General features: G+C 55.2%; 1 protein-coding gene across 2 annotated transcripts in view; it reads left to right on the top strand.

The window, feature by feature from the left end:
* Window positions 1–20,392, top strand: part of MYOM3 (myomesin 3) — a 66,473-nt gene that overhangs the window by 15,992 nt on the left and 30,089 nt on the right. The window contains exons 14-29 of one of the 2 annotated variants that reach the window (XR_013766146.1): window positions 1,671–1,854; window positions 4,645–4,819; window positions 5,710–5,831; window positions 6,183–6,370; window positions 6,583–6,709; window positions 7,641–7,819; window positions 10,367–10,481; window positions 11,391–11,547; window positions 12,093–12,202; window positions 13,574–13,618; window positions 14,474–14,610; window positions 16,410–16,554; window positions 16,694–16,753; window positions 17,113–17,180; window positions 18,263–18,373; window positions 19,829–19,997. Coding sequence is in view for 1 of the 2 variants with exons in the window: in XM_079153544.1 (XP_079009670.1) it covers window positions 1,671–1,854; window positions 4,645–4,819; window positions 5,710–5,831; window positions 6,183–6,370; window positions 6,583–6,709; window positions 7,641–7,819; window positions 10,367–10,481; window positions 11,391–11,547; window positions 12,093–12,202; window positions 13,574–13,618; window positions 14,474–14,610; window positions 16,410–16,554; window positions 16,694–16,753; window positions 17,113–17,180; window positions 18,263–18,373; window positions 19,829–19,916 (2,011 nt within the window). In the remaining variant the exon portion in view is untranslated. The remainder of the gene's footprint in view (window positions 1–1,670; window positions 1,855–4,644; window positions 4,820–5,709; window positions 5,832–6,182; window positions 6,371–6,582; window positions 6,710–7,640; window positions 7,820–10,366; window positions 10,482–11,390; window positions 11,548–12,092; window positions 12,203–13,573; window positions 13,619–14,473; window positions 14,611–16,409; window positions 16,555–16,693; window positions 16,754–17,112; window positions 17,181–18,262; window positions 18,374–19,828; window positions 19,998–20,392) is intronic. The other variant, XM_079153544.1, reaches the window with a different exon arrangement.

Below are 20,392 nucleotides of genomic sequence, written 5' to 3'. Positions count from 1 at the left end.
GCCTGGTACACAGTAGGTGACAGTAAAGGCTTTCCAGGGAGGAGCCCCTAGCCCTGCCTATCCGAATGGGCCATGTCACTTGCAGGTCACCGTCCTGATTCTTAGAAGCCGTAGGTGATTAAGATTGGTGTTATAAGCCGTAGACTGAGACAGTGAGACCTGGAAGCCAGACTGCCCGGGTTCAAGCCTGTCTCTGCTCTTCCTAGCCATGTGAACTTGGGCAATTTCTTCAGTCTCCTGCTGCCTCAGTTTCTTTATGGGCAAAACCACGCACAACTTACAGAGTGCGTGGGAGGGCCAGACAGCCAGCGCCCCGTGCTCAGCAGGGCTCCTCGAAGCTGCTTTCTGGGCCTAGCTGAGTTCTAGGCCCAGAGAAGAAAGACTGGTGAGGCAGGGACAGGCTCCCCTGGTGCTCCTGGGCCCCAACACTCAGGTCCAGAGTCAGCAGAAGCCATCTCCCCCGGCCTCACTCGCCCATGTCACGTCATCCCAGGCTCTTCACCCTCCACTGCCCAGAGGCTCAGTAATCATGGATGCCTGTTGGGTCCCGGGGGTTGTGGAGAGTGAGCAGGTTTCAAGACCACATCCACCATATGCACAAAATTTCAAGCAAGTTACCAAAAAGTCTCTGAACCTGAGTTCCCCCATTGGCGGGAAAATTAACACCTATCTGGCAAGGCCGTTGTGAGAACTCGTCCATTCGTTCAATGATTCATCCCAGGCACCGGGCTATTCTTAGCCCCGGCCACACAGTGGGTAGGAAAGCCTGATCAACGAGATAAAGCAGACAGACATCAAGCACTTCAGTTCCTCAGTTGGTAGAAACACTAAGGAGAAAGACAGACCTGGGAGGACCAAGGCTGAAAGATCTCCCTGGGAAGGCGAGTTTTCAGTAAAGGGAATGAGGAGCCAGCCAAGAGATTTATAGGGAAAGAACATTCCAGGCAGAGGGTCCAGCAAGTGCAAAGGCCCAGAGGTGGGACCTGGGCCATTGAGAAGCAGCAGGGAAGCCCAGGGCTGTGGCTGGTGGACAAAGAGAGGACTGGATCATGGCCAGACAGGCAGCCGAGCTCAGGTCATGGGGAAGCATTTTCTCTGGGGTCAATGGGGGCTTTGGAAGGTTCTGAGCAGACGGGCCTGATCAGGCTTGTACCATAAAGGATGCTTTTGATGACCATATGAGAAAATATGGAGAGGAGTTAAAGGTAGAAACAGGCCAGATAAGGGACTAGTTGAATAAGTAAGGCGACAGACGATGCTGGTCTGGCTCAAGGTTCTGGTGGGGAGCGTGAGGTGGCGAGCCATTGCTGAACTCTGGGGAGGTTTTGAAAGTGGAGCCGGATGGATCTGTGGATGGAGCGCGTTTGGGTGTGAGGGCCTGAGCCACGAAGGACTCCAAGCATTTGGGCCCAAGTCACCGGAAGGGTGGGTGCCTCTAGCACAAGGTGAATGTCCCGGTTGGAGAACCCCAGGTTGAGCGCTGGACATGCGAGAGCTGAGGGCTCCATAGGCATCCAGGTGGGGAGATGGAGGGGGCAGGCGGACCAGAGCTCTGGGGTGCTCAGGGCAGCCCCCGCCGGGGAGGAAAGCTCCTGAGAACGTGTGTGGGAAGGTCCCGGCCCAGCGCCAGGCCCCAGCCACCGCTAACCAACGCCGCTCCTTCTCTTCAGTCAGTCATAGGGAGTGGCACCTGGGAGGCCATCAGGTCAGAAACACCTGTGAAGTCCCCAAGATTCGCCCTTCTCGACCTGGAGAAGGGCAAGTCCTACGTCTTCAGAGTGCGGGCGATGAACCAGTACGGCATGAGCGACCCCTCGGAGCCCAGCGAGCCCATCACCCTGCGGGGCAAGTCAGGTACCGTGTGATGCAGCGGGAGGCAGCAGAGGCAGGCTGGCTGTCGGCCTCCGGGACAGAGGACCCAGTGGTGCAGGGTGGGAGCCTTCCCTGATCACGAGGCTGAAAAGCAATATGATCTCAGGCCTGTAGTCTCACCACGTCAGAAATCCCATTCTCCTCAGGCTCGGTGGCCCACGCCTGTAATCCCAGCAGCTCGGAGGCTGAGGCAGAAGGATGGCGAGGTCTAAGCCAGCCTCAGCAACGCAGCGAGGCCCTAAGCAACTTAACGAGACCCTGTCTCTAAATAAAATATTACAGAAGGGCTGAGGCGTGGCTCAGTGGTTAAGCATCCCTGGGTTCAATCCCCAGTACCAAGAAAAAAAGAAAAGAAGAGAAATTCCATTCTCTGAAGAGCAAGCTCAGGGAGGCGAGGACATTTTTTTTTCAGATCAACGATTTACAGGTGATAGAGCCCAGCGGGGTCCAGCACAGGAGCTGAATGTGAACAAGTGTCCCTCAGATCTAAAGGTCTCTGACCTGCCCCCTAGATCCTGCCTGCAGGAGGGGACCTCCCGAGCAGGCCCCTGCTCCCTCCTCCAAAGGGCGGAGCTGTCCCACCTGAGCCCTGACCCCCCCAGCAGGACACCGCTCAACATCCAGGCTCAGGGTCCTGGGCACGTCTCGTCCCAGCCTTGAGCCTTGCCTTCCTCACCTGCCAAATCTATTACTCTGAAGGTCCTGGCTACTGCTCCCCTTCAGCTCCTCCCAGTCCCCCAGCTGCAGCTCCAGCCTGGCCCCCACTTCCCAAAGCCCCTCCCTCAGAGGCCCCTGGAGGCCCCTGGATTGTGAGGGTCTTTGCTCTTTGCTCAGTCAGACCAGAGGGTTCTCTGCAGCAGCCATCGCCAACTAGTTCTTTAAGGAACTAGCTACAGCAGCAGCCATCCCAGATCCTAGAAAGGCCCCAGGCCCGTGTGGGATGATTTCAAAGCCTAGATGTGCTCTGCTGTAACAGGTGTGTGTGTGTGTGTGTGTGTGTGTTTTATGTGTGTGGTTTGTGGTGTGTGTGTATGGTGTGTGTGTGGTGTGTGTGTGTGTGTGTGGTATGTGTGTGGTTTGTGGTGTGTGTGTGTGGTGTGTGTGTGTGTGTTGTGTGTGTGGGGTATGCGTGTGTGTGTGGTATGTGTGTGTGTGGTGTCTGTGTGGTGTGTGTGTGGTGCATGTGTGTGTGTTGTGTGTGTTGTGTGTGTGGTGTGTGTGTTGTGTGTGTGGGGTATGTGTGTGTGTGTGTGGTATGTGTGTGTTGTGCATGTGTGGTAGGTGTATGTGTTCTGTGTGTGTTTTTTTGTGTGTGTGGTGTGTGTGTATCTTGTGGTGTGTGTGTGTGTGTGTGTGTGTGTGTGTGTACATGGCATCTGTGAATGGTTGGTTGTTAGGTGGGCACTCGGTGTTTTTCTTTCATTCTGATCCTGGGGCACACGAGGTCTCTGAGTGGCCTCCTCCTCCAGCCTCTCCCCTCCACTCAGCTGCATCCACCACCACACTCTTCAATCCCAGAGGCTGAATTGATGGCAGGACCTTCCTGCACCTCGGACCTCGAGTCTGCTTCTCAGTAGGGCCAGCGTGGTGGCGGGGCTGGGAGATCATACTCAACACAAGCGGCAATTATGCTGGATAGGTGCTGAGTTCAGCCCTTTTCTGTTGCCTCTGAGGCACCGCCAGAGCACAAAAGAGATGTCTGAGGAAAAAGGAAGACAAGGCTCTGCAGTTCAGGGGCGGGAGGGCTAGAGGTGAGGCGTGCAGAGGCGAGGGCTGAAGCGTTGGAGGGGCGGGAGCCTTAGGGACGAAGAGAAAAGAAAAACGGAATAGGTTAAAAAAAAGAAGGGGGAGGAAACTCACATTTGGGGCAAAGGAAGAGAAGGAGCCACCAAAGGATGTGTAAGGACTTTGAGAAGTGAAGAGAGAGCTAGGAAGATCGTGTACCTGCTCTCTGTCCATCCATGCAACCATCCAACCATACATCCATCTATTCATTCATCATCCATGCAACCATCCATCCATCTGGCCATCCATCCATCCATCCAATCATCCAACCATCCATCCAACTATCCATCCAACCATCCATCTATCCATTCATCCATCCATGCAACCATCCATCCATCTGGCCATCCATCCATCCATCCAATCATCCAACCATCCATCCAACTATCCATCCAACCATCCATCTATCCATTCATCCAACCATCCAACCATCCATCCATCCAATTATCCATCCATCCATCCATCCATCCAATCATCCAACCATCCATCCAACTATCTATCCATCCATCCATCCATCCATCCATCCATCCATCCATCCAATCATCCAAATGTCCATCCATGTATCCAACCAACCATCCATCCAACTATCTATCCATCCATCCAACCATCATCCATGCATCCATCCATCTATCCATTTATATCTGTCCCTTTAATAAATCATAGCAGCCCCAACTTAAGAAACTTAGTCTCAGAAAGTCATGAAACTCAGTAGAGAAATTTCAAGGAAAGAAAATCAAAGTTTCTTGAGATTGAAGATAAGGACAAAGGGAAGTATCAGATTTGGTGCCATCTGAAAGAGAGATCACAAGGATCAATGAATGAGGGTCTTAATGCTTGAATGAGGAAGCAGAGATGCTCGGGGTCAGAGGAGAGGGGACTTTTAGGACAGGAAAGTCTCAGGCACACTTCTGGGACTGGGAAATTTTGAACCTATGCCTTATCAGAGCCATAACCCAGTGTCTTCTCTCTGCCCATGTGTCTGTTTTACAGCCACTCTCCCTCCCCCCGCTCAAGTTCAAGCTTTCCGAGACACGCAGACCTCTGTCTCCCTGGTCTGGGATCCTGTGAACGGGGGCACGGAGCTCCTGGGTTATTACATTTACTCCCGGGAGGTGGGGTCATCTGAGTGGGAAACCGTTAACAACAAACCCATCCAGGACAGCAGGTAAGTGTCCCTCACCCCTCCTGCACCAGGACATCCTCAAAGGAGGGGCCACAGCGATAAGGAAGCCCACCATTTCACAGGATGGACCTGGACCCTGTTCCCAGCTCTTTCATATTTTAGGTCCCTAGTCTAATTGCGACCCTGAGTTTCGGACAATGATTTTTATTGTCATTTTACAGATGACATTTTATAGATGGAGAAACTGAGGCACAGAGAGATTAAGTAACTTGCCATGATTCCCATAGCTAGTAAGTGCAGGAATGGGGACAAGGACCCAGGTGGCCTCTTTTTTGACAAACACTGGCTGAGGGCATGCCGTTTGTGGGAGACCAGGGACAGAGGTGACCACTGGCTTAGAGGAGCCCCTACAGAACAAGATGTACTACAGGAAAATATGGCCAAGGGAAAAAGAGGTCTAGGAAAGGAGGTTCTATCAAGCCGGGACGGAATGAGGACAGTTTTCTCTAAGCCTGGGTGTTCTGTTTGTCCCTGGATGACAGTTCGGTTGGGGTGGGGTCTTTGAGAGGACTCTGTGGTTTCGAGTTACAGCATTAGTACAGATAGTGACAGACACTCTCCCTTTCCAAGGCCAAGGCCCAGGTCCCTGAATATGCACAGGTAGCGCTGGGTCAGGGTGCTGCCTTGGCCTTAGCTGGGTACCTTTCTCTGTGCATTTGCGCCTTCACGGAGGCCTCGAGTGGAGCAGCGGTGCTTTACCACCTCCAGGACAACGTCCTCCGGGCTACCATTTCAGGCATCACTCTGGGAACAAGAAGACCTGGCCCAGAACCCTCAAACTTGTTGCTCATTTATCTCACAAGGGTGTTCTAGAAAGTTCAGAAAGTCCCGGGCTGTTTCACCATCCCTGAGGCCACACTCTTCTCTCCCAGGTTCACGGTTCCCGGGCTGCGGACGGGCAGGGAGTACGAGTTTTGCGTCAGGTCGGTCAGCGAGGCAGGTGTGGGGGAGAGCTCAGCCTCCACCGGGCCCATCAGGGTGAAGCAGGCACTGGGTGAGTCCAACGGCAGGTTCAGCCCGGAGGCCTCTAGGCAGCCTGAGCTGGGTGGGCTGACCCCAGCCACCAGTGGAGCTGGTGTCCCATGAGGGAAACTCTTAACCACCTTTGCCTCTGGGGAGAAGTAACGACGGCCTGGGCACAGAGTGAGGCTGATCCTGATCATCTCTAGGGGGTGGGGAGCCCCAGGTCTAGAAATCTGAGGCCCCAGCTCTGGGAGGAGGGGTAGATGCTGCGGGCCCAGGGAGCAGCCCCTGCAGCAGGTGCCCCCAGGGATGCTCAGGGCTCCCTCAGGCTCCCCCGCCCAGTCCAGCACCCCTGAGGAGCAGCTACCCTCACCTCCCACAGCCACCCCTTCGGCCCCCTATGATTTTGCCCTCCTGAATTGTGGGAAGAATGAAATGGTCATCGGGTGGAAGCCCCCCGCACGTCGGGGAGGCGGCAAGATCCTGGGCTACTTCCTGGACCAGCACGACTCAGAGGAGCCGGACTGGCACCCGGTCAACCAGCAGCTTCTCCCGAGCCGGGTCTGCAAGGTGAGGCTGGGGGATGGCTGGTCCCCTGCTGTGCAGAGGGCGAGGCTCCAACTCCGAAGGAGGCCTGGAGTTCCCCTGCCTCCCCTCCAGCCGAGGTCACTAGCAGACCTCTCCAACCACCTCTTTAAAGCCCCCTCAGCCCTCCTGCTCTGGATCCCACCCCCTCTTCCCTTCCCCAGCCCTGCCCTCCACGGCTCTTTCTGCTCCCCCAGGTCAGCAACCTTCGTGAAGGTCACTTCTATGAGTTCCGTGGCCGAGCAGCCAACTGGGCAGGTGTTGGCGAGCTGTCAGCACCCAGCAGCCTGTTCGAGTGCAAAGAGTGGACGATGCCCCAGCCAGGTGAGGAGTCCGGAGGCCCGAAGTCCAGCAGGTGCCCTCCCCGCCCTCCCCACAGGGAACCAACCAGGGGAGTGCCACCCGTTCTTGGGGTCTGTCGTCCCAGACCCCAGCCCTGACCTCTCCGGTGCAGACCAGCTTAGGCCAGCCTGCCTGAGGGGACCCTCGGCGGGTCCTGTACCCCAGCACACGCCACCCCGATTCAGCACACCATCGGAACTCAATTCTGGCCACAGACCAAGGCCACACTTGCAGGGTGACCAGTTTGCCCATGACCTTCTCAGTCGACCACTGGAAGTCAGGAATCCCCTCCCTCCTGGTCCAGTGGGAACAGCTGGCCGCCCTACACACTGCCCCCGTATCCCCCATTAGCATTCCCACAAAGAGCCCTCCGCTCCCGCTAGGAAGCCGCCATCGTGGCCTCCACCACTGCTCAGCTCAGTACTGGTTCCCACCTAAACCCTTACCTGGTGGCAGTAATCGCAGTGTGGGGCACTTTCAGAGGTAACAGTTAATTAAAGTCCTTGCAATGTCCCAGACACTTGTCCACGAATTGTCCCACCAGCTCTGTAGCATGAGAACATAATCATCCCCATTTTACAGATAGATAAGGAGACAGGAACATGGAGGTTAAACCACTCACCCAGGGTCTCCATCGCTGGCTCTGGAGGTCACACCTTTTGCCTCTCTACTGAACACAGAAATGACAGGGACTTTAGAAGGATTCACTCTGTCTGCGACGGTCGAGGAGCTTCCTGAAGGGGTCAATTCTGACTACATTTGCCAGAGTCAAACTCTGGCATGAAGCGAAGGCTGTCCAGGTCCCCACTCTACCCTTCCAGGCTTGGTTGTGACTGACAAACTGACCACTTGGCTCACTGCCCACCTGGCTGCCCAACCCCCACATCTCTGCACCGCCTCCCATCTCCCACAGGTCCCCCGTATGACGTGCAGGTGTCCGAGGTGCGGGCCACCTCCCTCATGCTGCAGTGGGAGCCCCCGCTGTACACAGGGGCTGGGCCGGTCACAGGCTACCGCATCAGCATCCAGGAGGAAGGCTCTGAGGAGTGGAAGCCCATCACGGCAGACCCCATCTCTGGCACCCACTTCAGGGTGAGTTCCTGCCCCTTCGTGGAACCCAGGGCCTCCTGTGCGCTAGGCGAGCACTCTACCACTGAGCTGTGCCCCCAGCCCCGTCCCTCACCGTCCAGCCGGCCTGAGCCTGTTCTGCCCCTGGAGGTGCAGCACCATGGAACACCCAGGCTGGAACTTCCCTCGCTCATCAGGCAGCACTTCCCTCGCTCGGTGGCCACAGAGGACCAGAAGGAGAGGGTGGGTCACCCAGGGTCACACAGCAAGTGACCTTGTAGTAGTTAAGACTGGTTGGCCAGTGGCCTTACCCTGCTCCACGCGGGACAGACTCCTCCCTAAAAACTCACTTGAGAGTCAGCCAGTTACATCAGCAGTTAGATGTGCTTAGCCCTGGCCCCAGGAATCCTGCTTCTAGGACTAGGTTCGTAACAAATGAGGCGAGTGTAGGAAGACCTGGCCGTCTGGGGTTGCTGACATACAGCACGGGGTGTCCTTCAAGTGGAACCCTGTGCTGGGCGGCGTAAAGAACAGGGCATATAAGGAGTGGGATAGTATAAAGAGTGGAGCAGACGGCACGTGACCTTGACATGAAAATACAGGTGTCTGCTGCAGCTAGGAAAGAGAAAGCAGGAGCTGGCAGAGGCTACTTATATATGTAGGTAGCATACAATGAATCAATCATGTCAGATAGATGATAGACAGACAGACAGATGACAGTCAGACAGACAGACCCAGGTATGTAATATACATAGATAATCATGTGTTTCTTCATGTAAGTAAGAAACAAGCTCTAAACTCTCTGGATAAGTAAGAAATCTGGCAAGACTCCTGGTTTTGTTCCTTGGAGTTGTGGTTGTTTCAACTTCCACACATGTAGGAGGCAAGGGAAGCCCAAGGTGGTTTCCCGCACAATAAAGGCAAGGAAACGAAGAGGTCCCCACAGCAGCAGACACGGTCACCACCCGAGGCCATCAATAGGAACTGCAGACTCCGGGTCATTGGCAGCTACTTCCACAGGCCATAATGTCCGTCCCCTGAAGCCAGCGGTTCTTGGGGGCCTCCTTCATCAAAGGAACACCTGTCAGGGCTGTTCTGTGAGGTGAACCAGGTTCTGTGACATGCAGCTCTAGGGAAACATGGCCTGTGTCCCCCATCCCCTTGTTTCCCAGGGCAGGAAGGTGCTCAGTCGCCAGGACCATTCTTTAGCCTTCCAGCCCAAACAGAAAACAGGGCGCCCGGCCCCGGAGGCCCCAAAACAGTGTGGAACAGAAAAGATACTAAAGAACATGGCCATGGCCATTTCTGAGAAATCTAGAATGATGTTTACCAAGTTGTCCACCCTGATCCTCTCCTGCGTGGGGTTGCCAGGGAAACTTTCCCTTTTTCTTCTACATTCTTCTCTATTGCTTCAAAATTTTCCGAATCAGCATACATTTCTTTTATAATCAGAAAGCACTAAAAATGCTTTAATTTTATAAGACTGAGAATTAAGGCCATCTGAGACGGCGCCAGGAAGGACACGCCTCACCCGTGGAATCCTGGGAGGGGCTACAGTCTCCCTTCCCTGGGGACCATTCTCTGCAGCAGAGTCGGCCAGTGCTGGGTTGGCCCTGGCCAAGGCAGACAGCCTCAGGGACTTGACCTGGTTTCCGTGTGGGGATGCTTGGCTGCCACTCACTGGCTCAGTCATTCTCTAACCACTTTTTGGCACCTACTCCATGCCAGGCCTGGACCGTTTCCTAGACATAAAAAGCTGAACATGTCACAGTGGTTGGGTAACGGGCACTTCCAATACTAAGTGATAAATGCTCAGAGATCGAGATGGATCTGAGAAATCCCAGGAGCTCAGAGTGGGAATCTCATTGCTGCTTCCTGGGATTCCAGTGGGGAAGCTTGAGCTGGAACCGGTTCTATCCAGAAGGAGGGAGGGTACTCCCGACAGAGAACTCAGCAGGGCAAAGTTGGAGAGGCCTAAAGTGACGCTATGACTATGGGGACCCTGGGCGGCCTTGGCGTGAAGGGGTCTCTACAGGCGCAAGAAGACAGAGGGCTAAAGCAGATTGGAACACTTGAGGTCCTACATGCAAATTCTGAACTTGACCCTGAAGGCCACTGAAAGATTTGAGCATAATCAGATTGGCAGAGGGAAAGACGGACTGGAGAAGAAGCGTCCGGGGACAGAGATGCCATTTAGGTGGTGGGACATGAAGCCGCAGTCAAGGTGTGGCTGGGCCACCTTCACGGAATGTTAGAGAAAGAAAATGGGGGGGAACTGGGTGATTGCATGGGGAGGGCTCAGGGAAAGGACGTCACAGATGTTCCCAGGCCTGTCCCTGGGCCACGGGTGGAAGGCGGCATCTGTGGAGAGACGTGGAACATAGGAAGGAAGAGGGCTTTCTGGGCAGGAGGCGCACACCTCAGCAGAGGGAGGTGCTCTTTGCCTGTCCCCAGGCCCAGGACAGCCCGTGTCCTCCTCAGGGTTTCACCGAGTGTTCTCTGCACCCCCAGCCAGTGTTCCAGGAGGTCAGCTTCACTGTCCTCAGTGTTGGCTCTTGTCCCCACCTCCAGGTTTGTGACTTGCAGCCAGGAAAGAGGTACATGTTCCAGGCCCAGGCCATAAATTCAGCTGGCCTGGGGCAACCATCGCTGCCCACTGACCCTGTGCTCCTGGAGGAGAAGCCAGGTAGGGACAGGCAAGGGTACTGGCGCTACGCGGCTAGGCAGTCCTGGGGGACGGTGAAGGTCAGCAGGGAGTGGGGAGTACAGAGGGTGGCAGCAGGACAGGGTCACCGGCCCCTGGGCACCTACAGGCCCTTCTCTCCTTGCCTGCTCCCCTCGCCCTCCCCGCCGCCCTCCATTTCTGTGGGATCCAAGACGGGATCGACCTTGTCCACAGGTTGGACAGTGTCTTCCAGTCTTTATAGGCCACGTGCATAAACTCCCGCCACTCCCTGTGGGTCTTTTAAACAACACCCAGCTCCCTTTCAGTGTCCACGAGTGGCTTTGCCCGTGGTGGTCGCAGTGCCTGAGGTCCCTCCTGTGACACAAGCCAAAGGCCATGCTAGGTCCTGGCACTTTAGAATCGACTTTGTTATAGCTGGGGAGACTAACCACCAGGGCACACAGCTAGAAAGTGACAGAGTCCCTTGGCTCTCAGAACCACAAACCACATTCTCTTTCCACTTTTTAATTATTCATTCATCCAACAGATATTTGGGGACGCCCCCATGGCACTGGGGACCCAGAAGTTCATGAGAAAGCAGGTCCCTGTGCAGGGAGGGGGAGGGGCAGGCAGGGAGTGGGGGACAGTAAACGAGGGCTCTCTTCTACGAGGAAGGAGATTGAGGTGGTGTTGAGTGTCACAGAGGAAGTAGAACGTGGCCTCTGGTGGGGGGCCACGTTAGCCGGGGCAGTCGGGGAGGCCTCTGAGAGGAGGGGACATCTGAGCTGAGAAGGAGCCATTGAGCACGGCTTTGGAGGGCTCTTTATGCCACTCAAGTACGATGGCTGCCACTCGAGGGCCCGATTAGGGAGGGGAGTGGCCTGGTTTACCATCATAAGCACCCAGTGCCCTCGCCGGACCTCCCCTCAGATGCCCACGAGATCGAGGTGGGTGTGGACGAAGAGGGCCGCGTCTACTTGGCCTTTGAAGCCCCAGAGGCCCCCGACTCCTCCGAGTTTCAATGGTCCAAAGACTACAAGGGTCCACCGGACCCCCAGCGGGTTGAGGTCAAGGATGAAGTCAACAGGTAAGTGAGGGAGAGCGGAGGAGCCGTGCTGGGGGTGGGGCGTGGAAGGGCTGAAACGGCGACATCACTTTGGAGGGTCTTTCTCACGAAGGACCTGCAGGAGCCTCGGCCTCAGTGCCTCCACAGAGAGGCCCAGGCCCTGGTTTCAGCCTGGGCGCCAGCTCCTGGCTCTGGCAGGGCCACTGGACTCAGCATTCTCACTGCTAAGTGCAGGTTGGATCAGATGACCACGAGGGCGTCTGTCGGTGCCCCTGGGGCTCACTCCTCCCCCAGCTACTCAGGGCCCTGTCCCTCCGGAGGCCACGCTCATGCCTTGAGCCCTGGGGGCCGACGGGGCAACGCAGCCAGTAAGCAGGCTGTACCACTGAAGGTGCCAGGCCCCAGGGGCCCCGAGGAGCGGCAGGGAGGCAGCTGCCCCTGCTTCCTGGATTGCTCAGGGTCTTGCCTGGAGCACTGGTCACTAGAACCAAGATTCTCCAGCTCTCAGGCCCCCAATGCACAAGACCAGTGACCCCACCCCAGAGTCTCATTCCCCTGTCTGCCAGGTCCAAGGTCATCCTGAAAGAACCTGACCTTGAGGATCTGGGCACCTACTCGGTGGTAGTCACTGATGCTGACGAAGACATCTCTGCAAGCCATACATTGACCGAGGAAGGTAATTGCCCTGCTCCCTACCCCCTCCCTGGGAGACAGACCCTATCTAGAGTCCAACACAAACACAGCAAAACTGAGTACAGCAGCCCTCACCCACCCACACACTTCCCAGTCAGTCAGTCAGTCAATCCCTATTGAACATCCGCCATATGGCAGGTACCGTCCTAGGCCCTCAACTCAAAAATCCCTGCCTGATAGAATTCACATTCTCCTTGTCTCTCTCATTTTCCCACTTCTGATGGGGCAAATGTTCCAGAATTATTTTGCCTCCTTCAATAGCATAAGAAAAACAAGAATGCAAGGGTGATCATCAACGGCAAGCAGTTGTTGTTCTGTGGAGTGAGGAGGACAATAGGGAGCAGTAAGGACTGTGGCTAACCAGAATGTGGAAGCCATGTCTGAAGGTCTAGCCACACCTGATGGAACCAGTGCTCGTGGCTGATGAGACTCACTCACTACTGTCTTTAGAGCAACTGGGACACCCGTGCCCACTGTCCTAAGAAGCAAAACCCAGAGGGACTGGGTTGCAATTTCAGTTCCTTGATTTGCTGGCTATTTGACCTTGGACAAATTATATCACCTCTCCGACCTCAGTTTCCTCATCTGCAAAGGGGGATTATAACCCCTAACTGCCCCATGAAACAATGTTCTTATGCAGATACAATTAGATGTTTCCGTGCAAACGAAAGCCATCCACAGTAGTGGGTTTTTTTTGTTTTGTAGACTGGGTGCTTGCCAGAGTCCTAACTCAGCATGCTAAGGACCCTGGAGTTTATTAGGGAAAATGAGGCATGGGCTCTGACCCTGCCAATTCATCCCTACAGTACACACTTATTGAGCACTTATTGTGTTCCACACACTCATGTAGGTCCAGAGTTCAGCTCAGCACTAGAGACAAAGCTAACTCAAAGGAGCAGTTGGCATACATGCCAGCTCGCTGCAGACCCGCTGTGGAGACTTCGAGGGCTGGGGGTGGGGTCCAGACCCTCAGGCACAAGGACGGCACATCACAGTGGGTTAACAATAAGCCTCAGGAGCCTGCGGGCCAGGAGTGGCCTGCGGGTGGCGGTAACGCTCAGCCCACCACAGCAGGAAACTACTGAGACCAAGCAGGGCCTGGCAGAGCCCGTGGCTTCCAGGGAGGTGGGCTCGATGCAGGCTGTGAAGGAGAGAGCAGGAGAGCTCGGGGCACCCAGCAGCAGCCCCAGCCTCTTCCTCTGTGCCCCTGGGCCAAAGCCCACAGTGCCCCAAGTCACCGATGGTGAGGGCATGTCTCAGGACTTCACCTGGCATGGGACACAGGATGGCTCTGGAGTCCTCTGGCCAGACGTTTCATCCTCTCCATTCTCTTCCTTGCCCCTCCCTATCCCAGAGCTGAACAGGCTGAAGAAGTTGAGTCACGAGATCCGAAACCCAGGTAAGCACCCCAGGGGACAGGGCGCGTCCTAAGCAGAGCTGAGTCCACCAGAGAGCCAGGAAGGAACACAGATCAGAGGATGGGGAGCCACAGGGCCGGAGGTCAGAGACCAGGGAGGCCCTGAAAGAGGCGGGGGCCGAGGAGGTGCGAGGGAAGGACGGGTGATGGTCCCTTCTCACATCCGCTCCTCAGTCATTTGGATCTGGGATCATCCATACCTCCGCTTCTCTCCATTGGCCAGGGATGGTGCACGCTGTCCTGGGGCCAGGGTTGCTGTCCTGGGGCCAGGGTCGCAAACTTGGCTGCACATTGAAATCGCCTCCAGGAGCTTTTCAAAATCCCAATGCCTCTGAGCATGGTGGTGCACAACTGTAATCCCAGTGGCTTGGGAGGCTGAGGCAGGAGGATTGCAAGTTCAAAGCCAGCCTCAGCAAAAGCAAGGCTCTAAGTAGCTCAGTGAGACCCTGTCTCTAAATAAATACAAAATAGGGCTGAGGAAGTGGCTCAGTGGTTAAGTGCCTGTGAGTTCAATCCCCAGTACCCAAAAGAACCCCGCAAAGCCCAGGCCAAACCCCAGGCAAATCAGAATTTCCAGGGTGGAGTCCAGACACCAGTGTTATCGAAAGCCCTCAGGATCCTGTGCCCAGCCAGGTGGTGAACCATGAGCCCGTGAAGGGGAAAAGTCAAGATGAGGGCAAACCAGAGCGGGAGAGAAGCTCCTCAGACCCCGCAGTCCAGGCTCCTTCAGGCCTCCAAGCCCATCGCACATCAGATGCCAACTGGATCCAGGCAGGGCTGGCGGGGAGGGGGAGGGGAGCATGCCCCACCCACGCCCTTCCGGACCTGTGCCCCCAGTGATCAAGCTGATCTCCGGCTGGAACATTGACATCCTGGAGCAAGGAGAGGTGCGACTGTGGCTGGAAGTGGAAAAGCTGTCCCCCGCTGCTGAGCTGCACCTCATCTTTAACCAGAAGGAGATCTTCAGCTCACCGGTAATTGGCCCTCAGTCCCTGCATGAGGCTCCGCGACTGAGGTGACTCACCTGGCTTTGGGTCTCCACAGGCCGGAACCTCCCCGTGGTGGGCCTTTCAAAGATGGCTATGTGTTTGGCTGTCACCAAGATGGAGTGGGGATGGGGACACTTGGCAAATTTTAGTACATGGGAGGTGGGAAGGGGAGGCAGGAGGTGTCAGGGACACTTGCCCAACAGAATTTTCTACACCTCCTACAACTCTTAAAGGCCCCAGCAGACGTCCTGCCAGCGGAACACCTTTTCATGCAGATAATTATCCAAGCCCAGACCCTAAGCCTGTTTTAGGGACAAGTACAAAGTCCTTCTGCTCGAGTTTAGTACGTAGAGTGGAGCGTTTCTGTTCTGTCGGTCACTTGTGCTCATTGACTCGGACTCGTTTCCTGTTCTTGTACACGACAGCTCCTGATCATCTTGCTTTTCTTCTCTTAAATTCAAACTAGGTTGTCATTAACTCAGTGCAGCAGGAAACATCAGCGCTCAGATGTGCCTGAGCATCTACAAAACACATGTTGAGGGCTGGGGATTCAGCTCAGTTGGTAGGATGCTTGCCTGCAAGCACAAGGCCCTGGGTTCAATTCCCAGCACCGCCAAAAAAAAAAAAAAAAAAAAGAATACATGTTGGTTCATTTTAAATGAGTTTTATGGCTCCTTCATGTTACAGTGAAAGTGCTACATTGTTTTTATTTTAATTCATAGGTACATAGGCCAAGTTAGATTGAGCCATATACATTGCTGATCTTCCACCGTATTTACCTGCCGACACGGAAATTTCCATCTCAGGAAAGATTCAGGCTCATGATGTGATCTCACATTATCTGTGAGTCTCATCTGCAGGTGGCAAAGCAGCCATCAGGACACAAGTGTTGGGGCTGGTTGGATTGCTGTGTAGCCTGGGCAGGACACTGGGTTAAATCCCCAACAGAAAGGAAGGAAGGGAGGGAGAGAAAGAAACACAGCATGTGATTATCACAGAGGAGTGGATGCTGGTTCTGACCCAAGGGAATGCGCTCTGGGGTGGATGTCAGAAAACTCACATCCAGTCCCATGGGCTGTCTGACCTAACTGTGGCAGGTGTCCACCTCTCTGTGCCTCTGTTTTTGCATCTGTACAATGGGCAGGCTGTCCCAGGATCGAGAGGAGCAAATGAGGAAACCGACTGGAAAGCCCCAGTCGCTGACCTTGCCACATGTAAAGGTGTATTAATTCTAGATGCAAGTGCCTTGGTAGCTTTTATTTATTTTTTGGCCAGGGAGGGTACCAAGGATTGTACTCAGGGGCATCAACCACTGAGCCACATCCCCAGCCCTATTTTGTATTTTATTTAGAGTCAGGATCTCACTGAGTTGCTTAGTGCCTCGCCATTGCTGAGGCTGGCCTTGAACTCACGATTCTCCTGCCTCAGCCTCCCAAGCTGCTGGGATTACAGGCATGTGCCACCATGTCCGGCACTGGTGTCTTTTGATATCATCCTTTATATTCTTTTAGAGAGTCCTATTAAATTGTAAAAGAAGTAGAAAATAACCAAAAATGAGGCATAGGAGGGGTGAGGTGCTTACTATTAAATTGTAATTAATTCAAGCATCCAGAGGGTGTTCCCAGCACTGAGTGCTGGGGGAGCCCCCGACTATACAAGCAGGAAAGGGCTGCCCAGGGCCCCTCCCCCCAGTCTCATCACCCCCAAGTCACTACTCCCTGCGGTCTGCCCCACAGCAGAGCCCCCAGGATGGGAAAGGCGACTTGGGGGTTTGTTCTCCCCAGAACCGCAAAATCAACTTTGACCGAGAGAAGGGGCTGGTGGAAGTGATCATCCAGCACCTGTCTGAGGAAGATAAGGGGTCGTACACTGCTCAGCTCCAAGATGGAAAAGCCAAGAACCAGATCACCCTGGCCCTGGTGGACGACGGTCAGCCCCACCCTGCCCCACACACCCCGCTCTCCCTGCAGGCTCTTGGCTCCCAGCTCTGGGGCCTGTCCATCCAATGTCCCCTCTGGAGTCCTGTGCCACTCTGGGCTCATGCCAGCTCCTCCCTGTGTGTTCACAGATTTTGACAAACTTCTGAGGAAGGCAGATGCTAAGAGAAGAGACTGGAAGAGGAAACAAGGTAAGAGCTGCTGTAGTGAAGTCCAGAAGCCTCCGCCACTGGTCTGTGCTGGAGAACAGATAGATTGGGGTGTTAATGGGAGCCCCATCCCCACCCCAGAGGAGCCCATTGAGGTTCAGTCCAGTTCTGTCGTAGCAGCAGAACAAAACAGCACTCTCCCAACCCAAGTGAGTTCCTCCTTAAAGTCTGCACCCCAGGCCTCTCTCTTACTCCACCCCAGTCCCGCCCTGTGCCCGGAGCTTCTTAGGGGCCGGTGGTCTTCTGCTGCTTCTGCCCAGCTGCCTTCTCCTGTATGGCCACCAGGTGGCGCCAGCCTAGCCAGTGTGGATGAGTTGGTGTGTCTGCTGTGTGCCCTGCAGGTCCCTATTTCCAGGATCCTTTGCAGTGGAAGATCACCGAGGACTGCCAAGTGCTGCTGACATGCAAGGCAAGTCCTTGCCTGCCTGGTGGGGAGGGACCTGCAGCTTATCCCCTAGTCCACTGGCTGTCCCTGCCCACCCCAACCCATAAATTCCATTCCCCATAAATTCCATTCCCTATGTTTGGCTGACCCCATACCTGGGAAGTGGCCCCTGGGAGACCACACTTAACCTTAAAACAAGTCATCTTCCCAGAGTGCAGGCAGGGGGACACGTAAGGTGGGTTAACCCCAAGCTAGCTCTCCCAGTGACTCCAGGCCAGGTCCCATCGGGCCAGTGGATCTGGGAGCCAGACACTCTGTCACCCACCTGACAATCATCCCCACCTCACAGAGAAAACCCTGGGGAAGTATCTCCAGAGCACAGGGTTAGTGGTGGAGTCCAGGGTCTATCAGAGACTGCCTGACTCCAAAGGCCTCTTCAGTAACCAGAGAGGGACAGGGTGGGTGGGTGCTCCTCCAGAAGCATGCTCATTCGGGAAACTGAAGCACCTACTAGGTGCCAGGTGCTCTGCAAGGCACGAGGCACATGAGGATGAAGACGGGGTCTCTCGGGCCTCTGGGAGCCCACAGTTCAGGAACCCTGGAAAGCAGCTCGCCTCCTGCTTGATCAGACCTGTGCAGGGAATTATTAGTCACGATGGGGGCGTGCCGTGCTTCTGGGAAGGTTCCCTGGAGGAAGTGACATCTAACTGAGCCTATAAAACGTGTAGGCATGGTTCAGGGGTGTAGCTCAAGTGTAGAGCATTTGTGCACCATGCATGAGGCCCTGGGTTCGATCCTCAGCATGCAGGCACATGTGTGCACGCACACACTGCACGTGCACACACACAACACACACATGCATGTGCACACACAAAAGCCTAGGCATTTACAACAGAGAAGGGAAAGGACCTAGAGGCGGAGAGAACGCCTTGGGCGATTCCAGAAGCCGGCAGAGGAGACCGATGGGCGAGGAAGGGCCCCCTGGGATTTGGCCAAGTCTGTGGGATTGGCCACGGGGAGGAAGTCTTGCTTGTGGAACAATTCTGAGGGGCTGAGTGGTCACTTGAGAAAACCGATGGCGTCCCCTCGTGCCCCACCCTCCCCAGGTGACCAACACCAAGAAGGAGACTCGCTTCCAGTGGTTCTTCCGGAAGAGGGAGATGCCAGACGGTCAGTACGACCCGCAGACCGGAGAAGGATATATCCTCATTGAAGAGGCGAGTGCCAGCTGCTCCTGGCCCCGCCCCTCCGTCAGCCGCAAGTGGGCGGAGTCCCCGCAGGGCTGGGGCCAAGGCGAGGCGAGGGAGGCCCTTGTCGTAGGGGCAGATTTTAAGGGGTACCAAAAACTCAATAACCAAAGTGAGTTACAATTCATGCAACATCTTAAAATCACAATTAACGAAAGACCGTGAAGGAGAAAACTAGCAAACTGCTCAATAGGGGCAGGACCAGTGCTACTGATTTCCCTTTGCCTGGGTGCCAGGCTTGGCCATGCTGCTGACTGTGCCTCCTCAGGCTAGTAGCTGTCCTTCTCTCTGATCTCGCCTGAGATCAGAGCAGGTTGGAAGGGATGTTCTCTCCATGATCCTTCCTGCCGCGACAGTCCAGGATTGAGGACAGGGAGGAAGTCTTCGTCTGGGCAGAGCAGAGCAGGCCTGGAGTTCGACTCTCCCACCCGTCTTCCCCCACACGGTGGCCTGGTTGCGGTCTGCATTTCTCTGTCCTGCTGCTGATTCCTGTGTCCTTGCTGAGTGGCAAGTAGGACTAGAGAAATCACAGGTTGCCTGCTAAAGAGAAAATAATGATTTCCAGGTCTTCTAAATCCTAGCCAGGACAATGCCACATTAGCCTTGGCCACCATCTTGCTGATGGGTAAACTGAGGCCAGAGGAGTTAAGTTCAAGGACACAAGGCTGGAGCGTGGGTTCAGAAATCCCTCCAGTCCCTGCTCCCAATTTGGCTGTAACTTTGGAGCCTTCAGTGCATGAAGGGAAGGAAGGGGAGTGTAGGAAAGAATTGTTGGGGTTCAGTCTCTCAAATCCCAGGTTAAGGGCTGGCCTCTGCCCTGGACCCTGACCCCAAGCCCACTACACAGGCACGTCCTGGGTGTTCGCGTCTGACCTCTGATGGTGCCTGAAAAGCCAAACCCCTGGGTGGGAGCTGGAGCTGGTGGCAGAGAGATTGCCTAGCACAGGAAAGCCCTGGGTTCCGTCCCCAGCACCATCAAAAGAAATGCCCCAAGCCCTTGCTTTGCCGGCTGTTGGCGCTGACAACGTGCCAGAAGGGCTTGTCCCAGGCCAAAGCAAGTACAGCCACACTTCTTCTGGAAGGTGCAGACTGGTCCCTCCATCCAGGGGCGCCCAGGAAGGGGCAGCGTGGCAGGGCTGAGCGTGCTCCAGCAAGCTCTGCAAGAGGGCTCTCTGCCCTCAACCCAAAGGCAGGTCACCACACCACCCCGGCTCTACTCGGGCTCAGACAAGCCCTGAGCCAGGAACCGCCAGTTACCGGAGCCACCTGGGAGACCACCAGCCCAATGAGTGAACTGGGCCCCAGAGAGAGAGGGTCTTGCCTGAGGTCCCACAGAGTTAGGGGCAGGCCTGCAGCCCAGGCCTCCCGGTTGCTGCCCACGTCTCCTCTGGACCCAAGCTGACCCACCATCTCTCATCCTTCCAGTTGTCCAAAGAGGACCAGGGGATTTACAGAGCAGTGGTCTCTGATGAGCGAGGGGAAGACGACACCATACTGGACCTCACAGGTGAAGGTAGGAGCTGGTGACCTTGGAGATGGGCCAGGAGGGCTGGGGAGTCACACTGGAGCAAGAGACTGTGAAATGACCTGTGAGGTAAGATAGATGGGAATCCATGTGTCACTGGGGGAAATTAAGACAGAGAGGTTAAGTCACTTGCCCAAGTTGGCACAGCTCATCAGTGGTAGAGGGCTCATGTGTGACTCTGATGCCTGCGACCACCATGAGCCCAGGCTTGGAGACCAAAGCCTGAGTTCACTCCTCTGCCCCACCAAAGACCCAGGCTTCTCTTTAATCTGGTTGCTTCCACCAATGAGAAAATCACAGTTTGTCCTATATGTCCTCCAAACAGGGCCTCTGCCCTGCCCACCTCTGCAAACCCCCTTCACCCCCAAGTCATCCTGCAGATCTCCCTGTGTCCAGAGAGCAGCTCCGCCAGCCTTTTCCAAGGACATCCCCATCCCGGACATGCCCATCCCAGACATCCCTAG

This window comes from Sciurus vulgaris, assembly GCF_902686455.1.
Source record: "Sciurus vulgaris genome assembly, chromosome: 1".
Classification (NCBI taxonomy): domain Eukaryota; kingdom Metazoa; phylum Chordata; class Mammalia; order Rodentia; family Sciuridae; genus Sciurus; species Sciurus vulgaris.
Note: the sequence above shows the minus strand (reverse complement) of the source record. Positions and strands in the feature narration are given on the sequence as shown.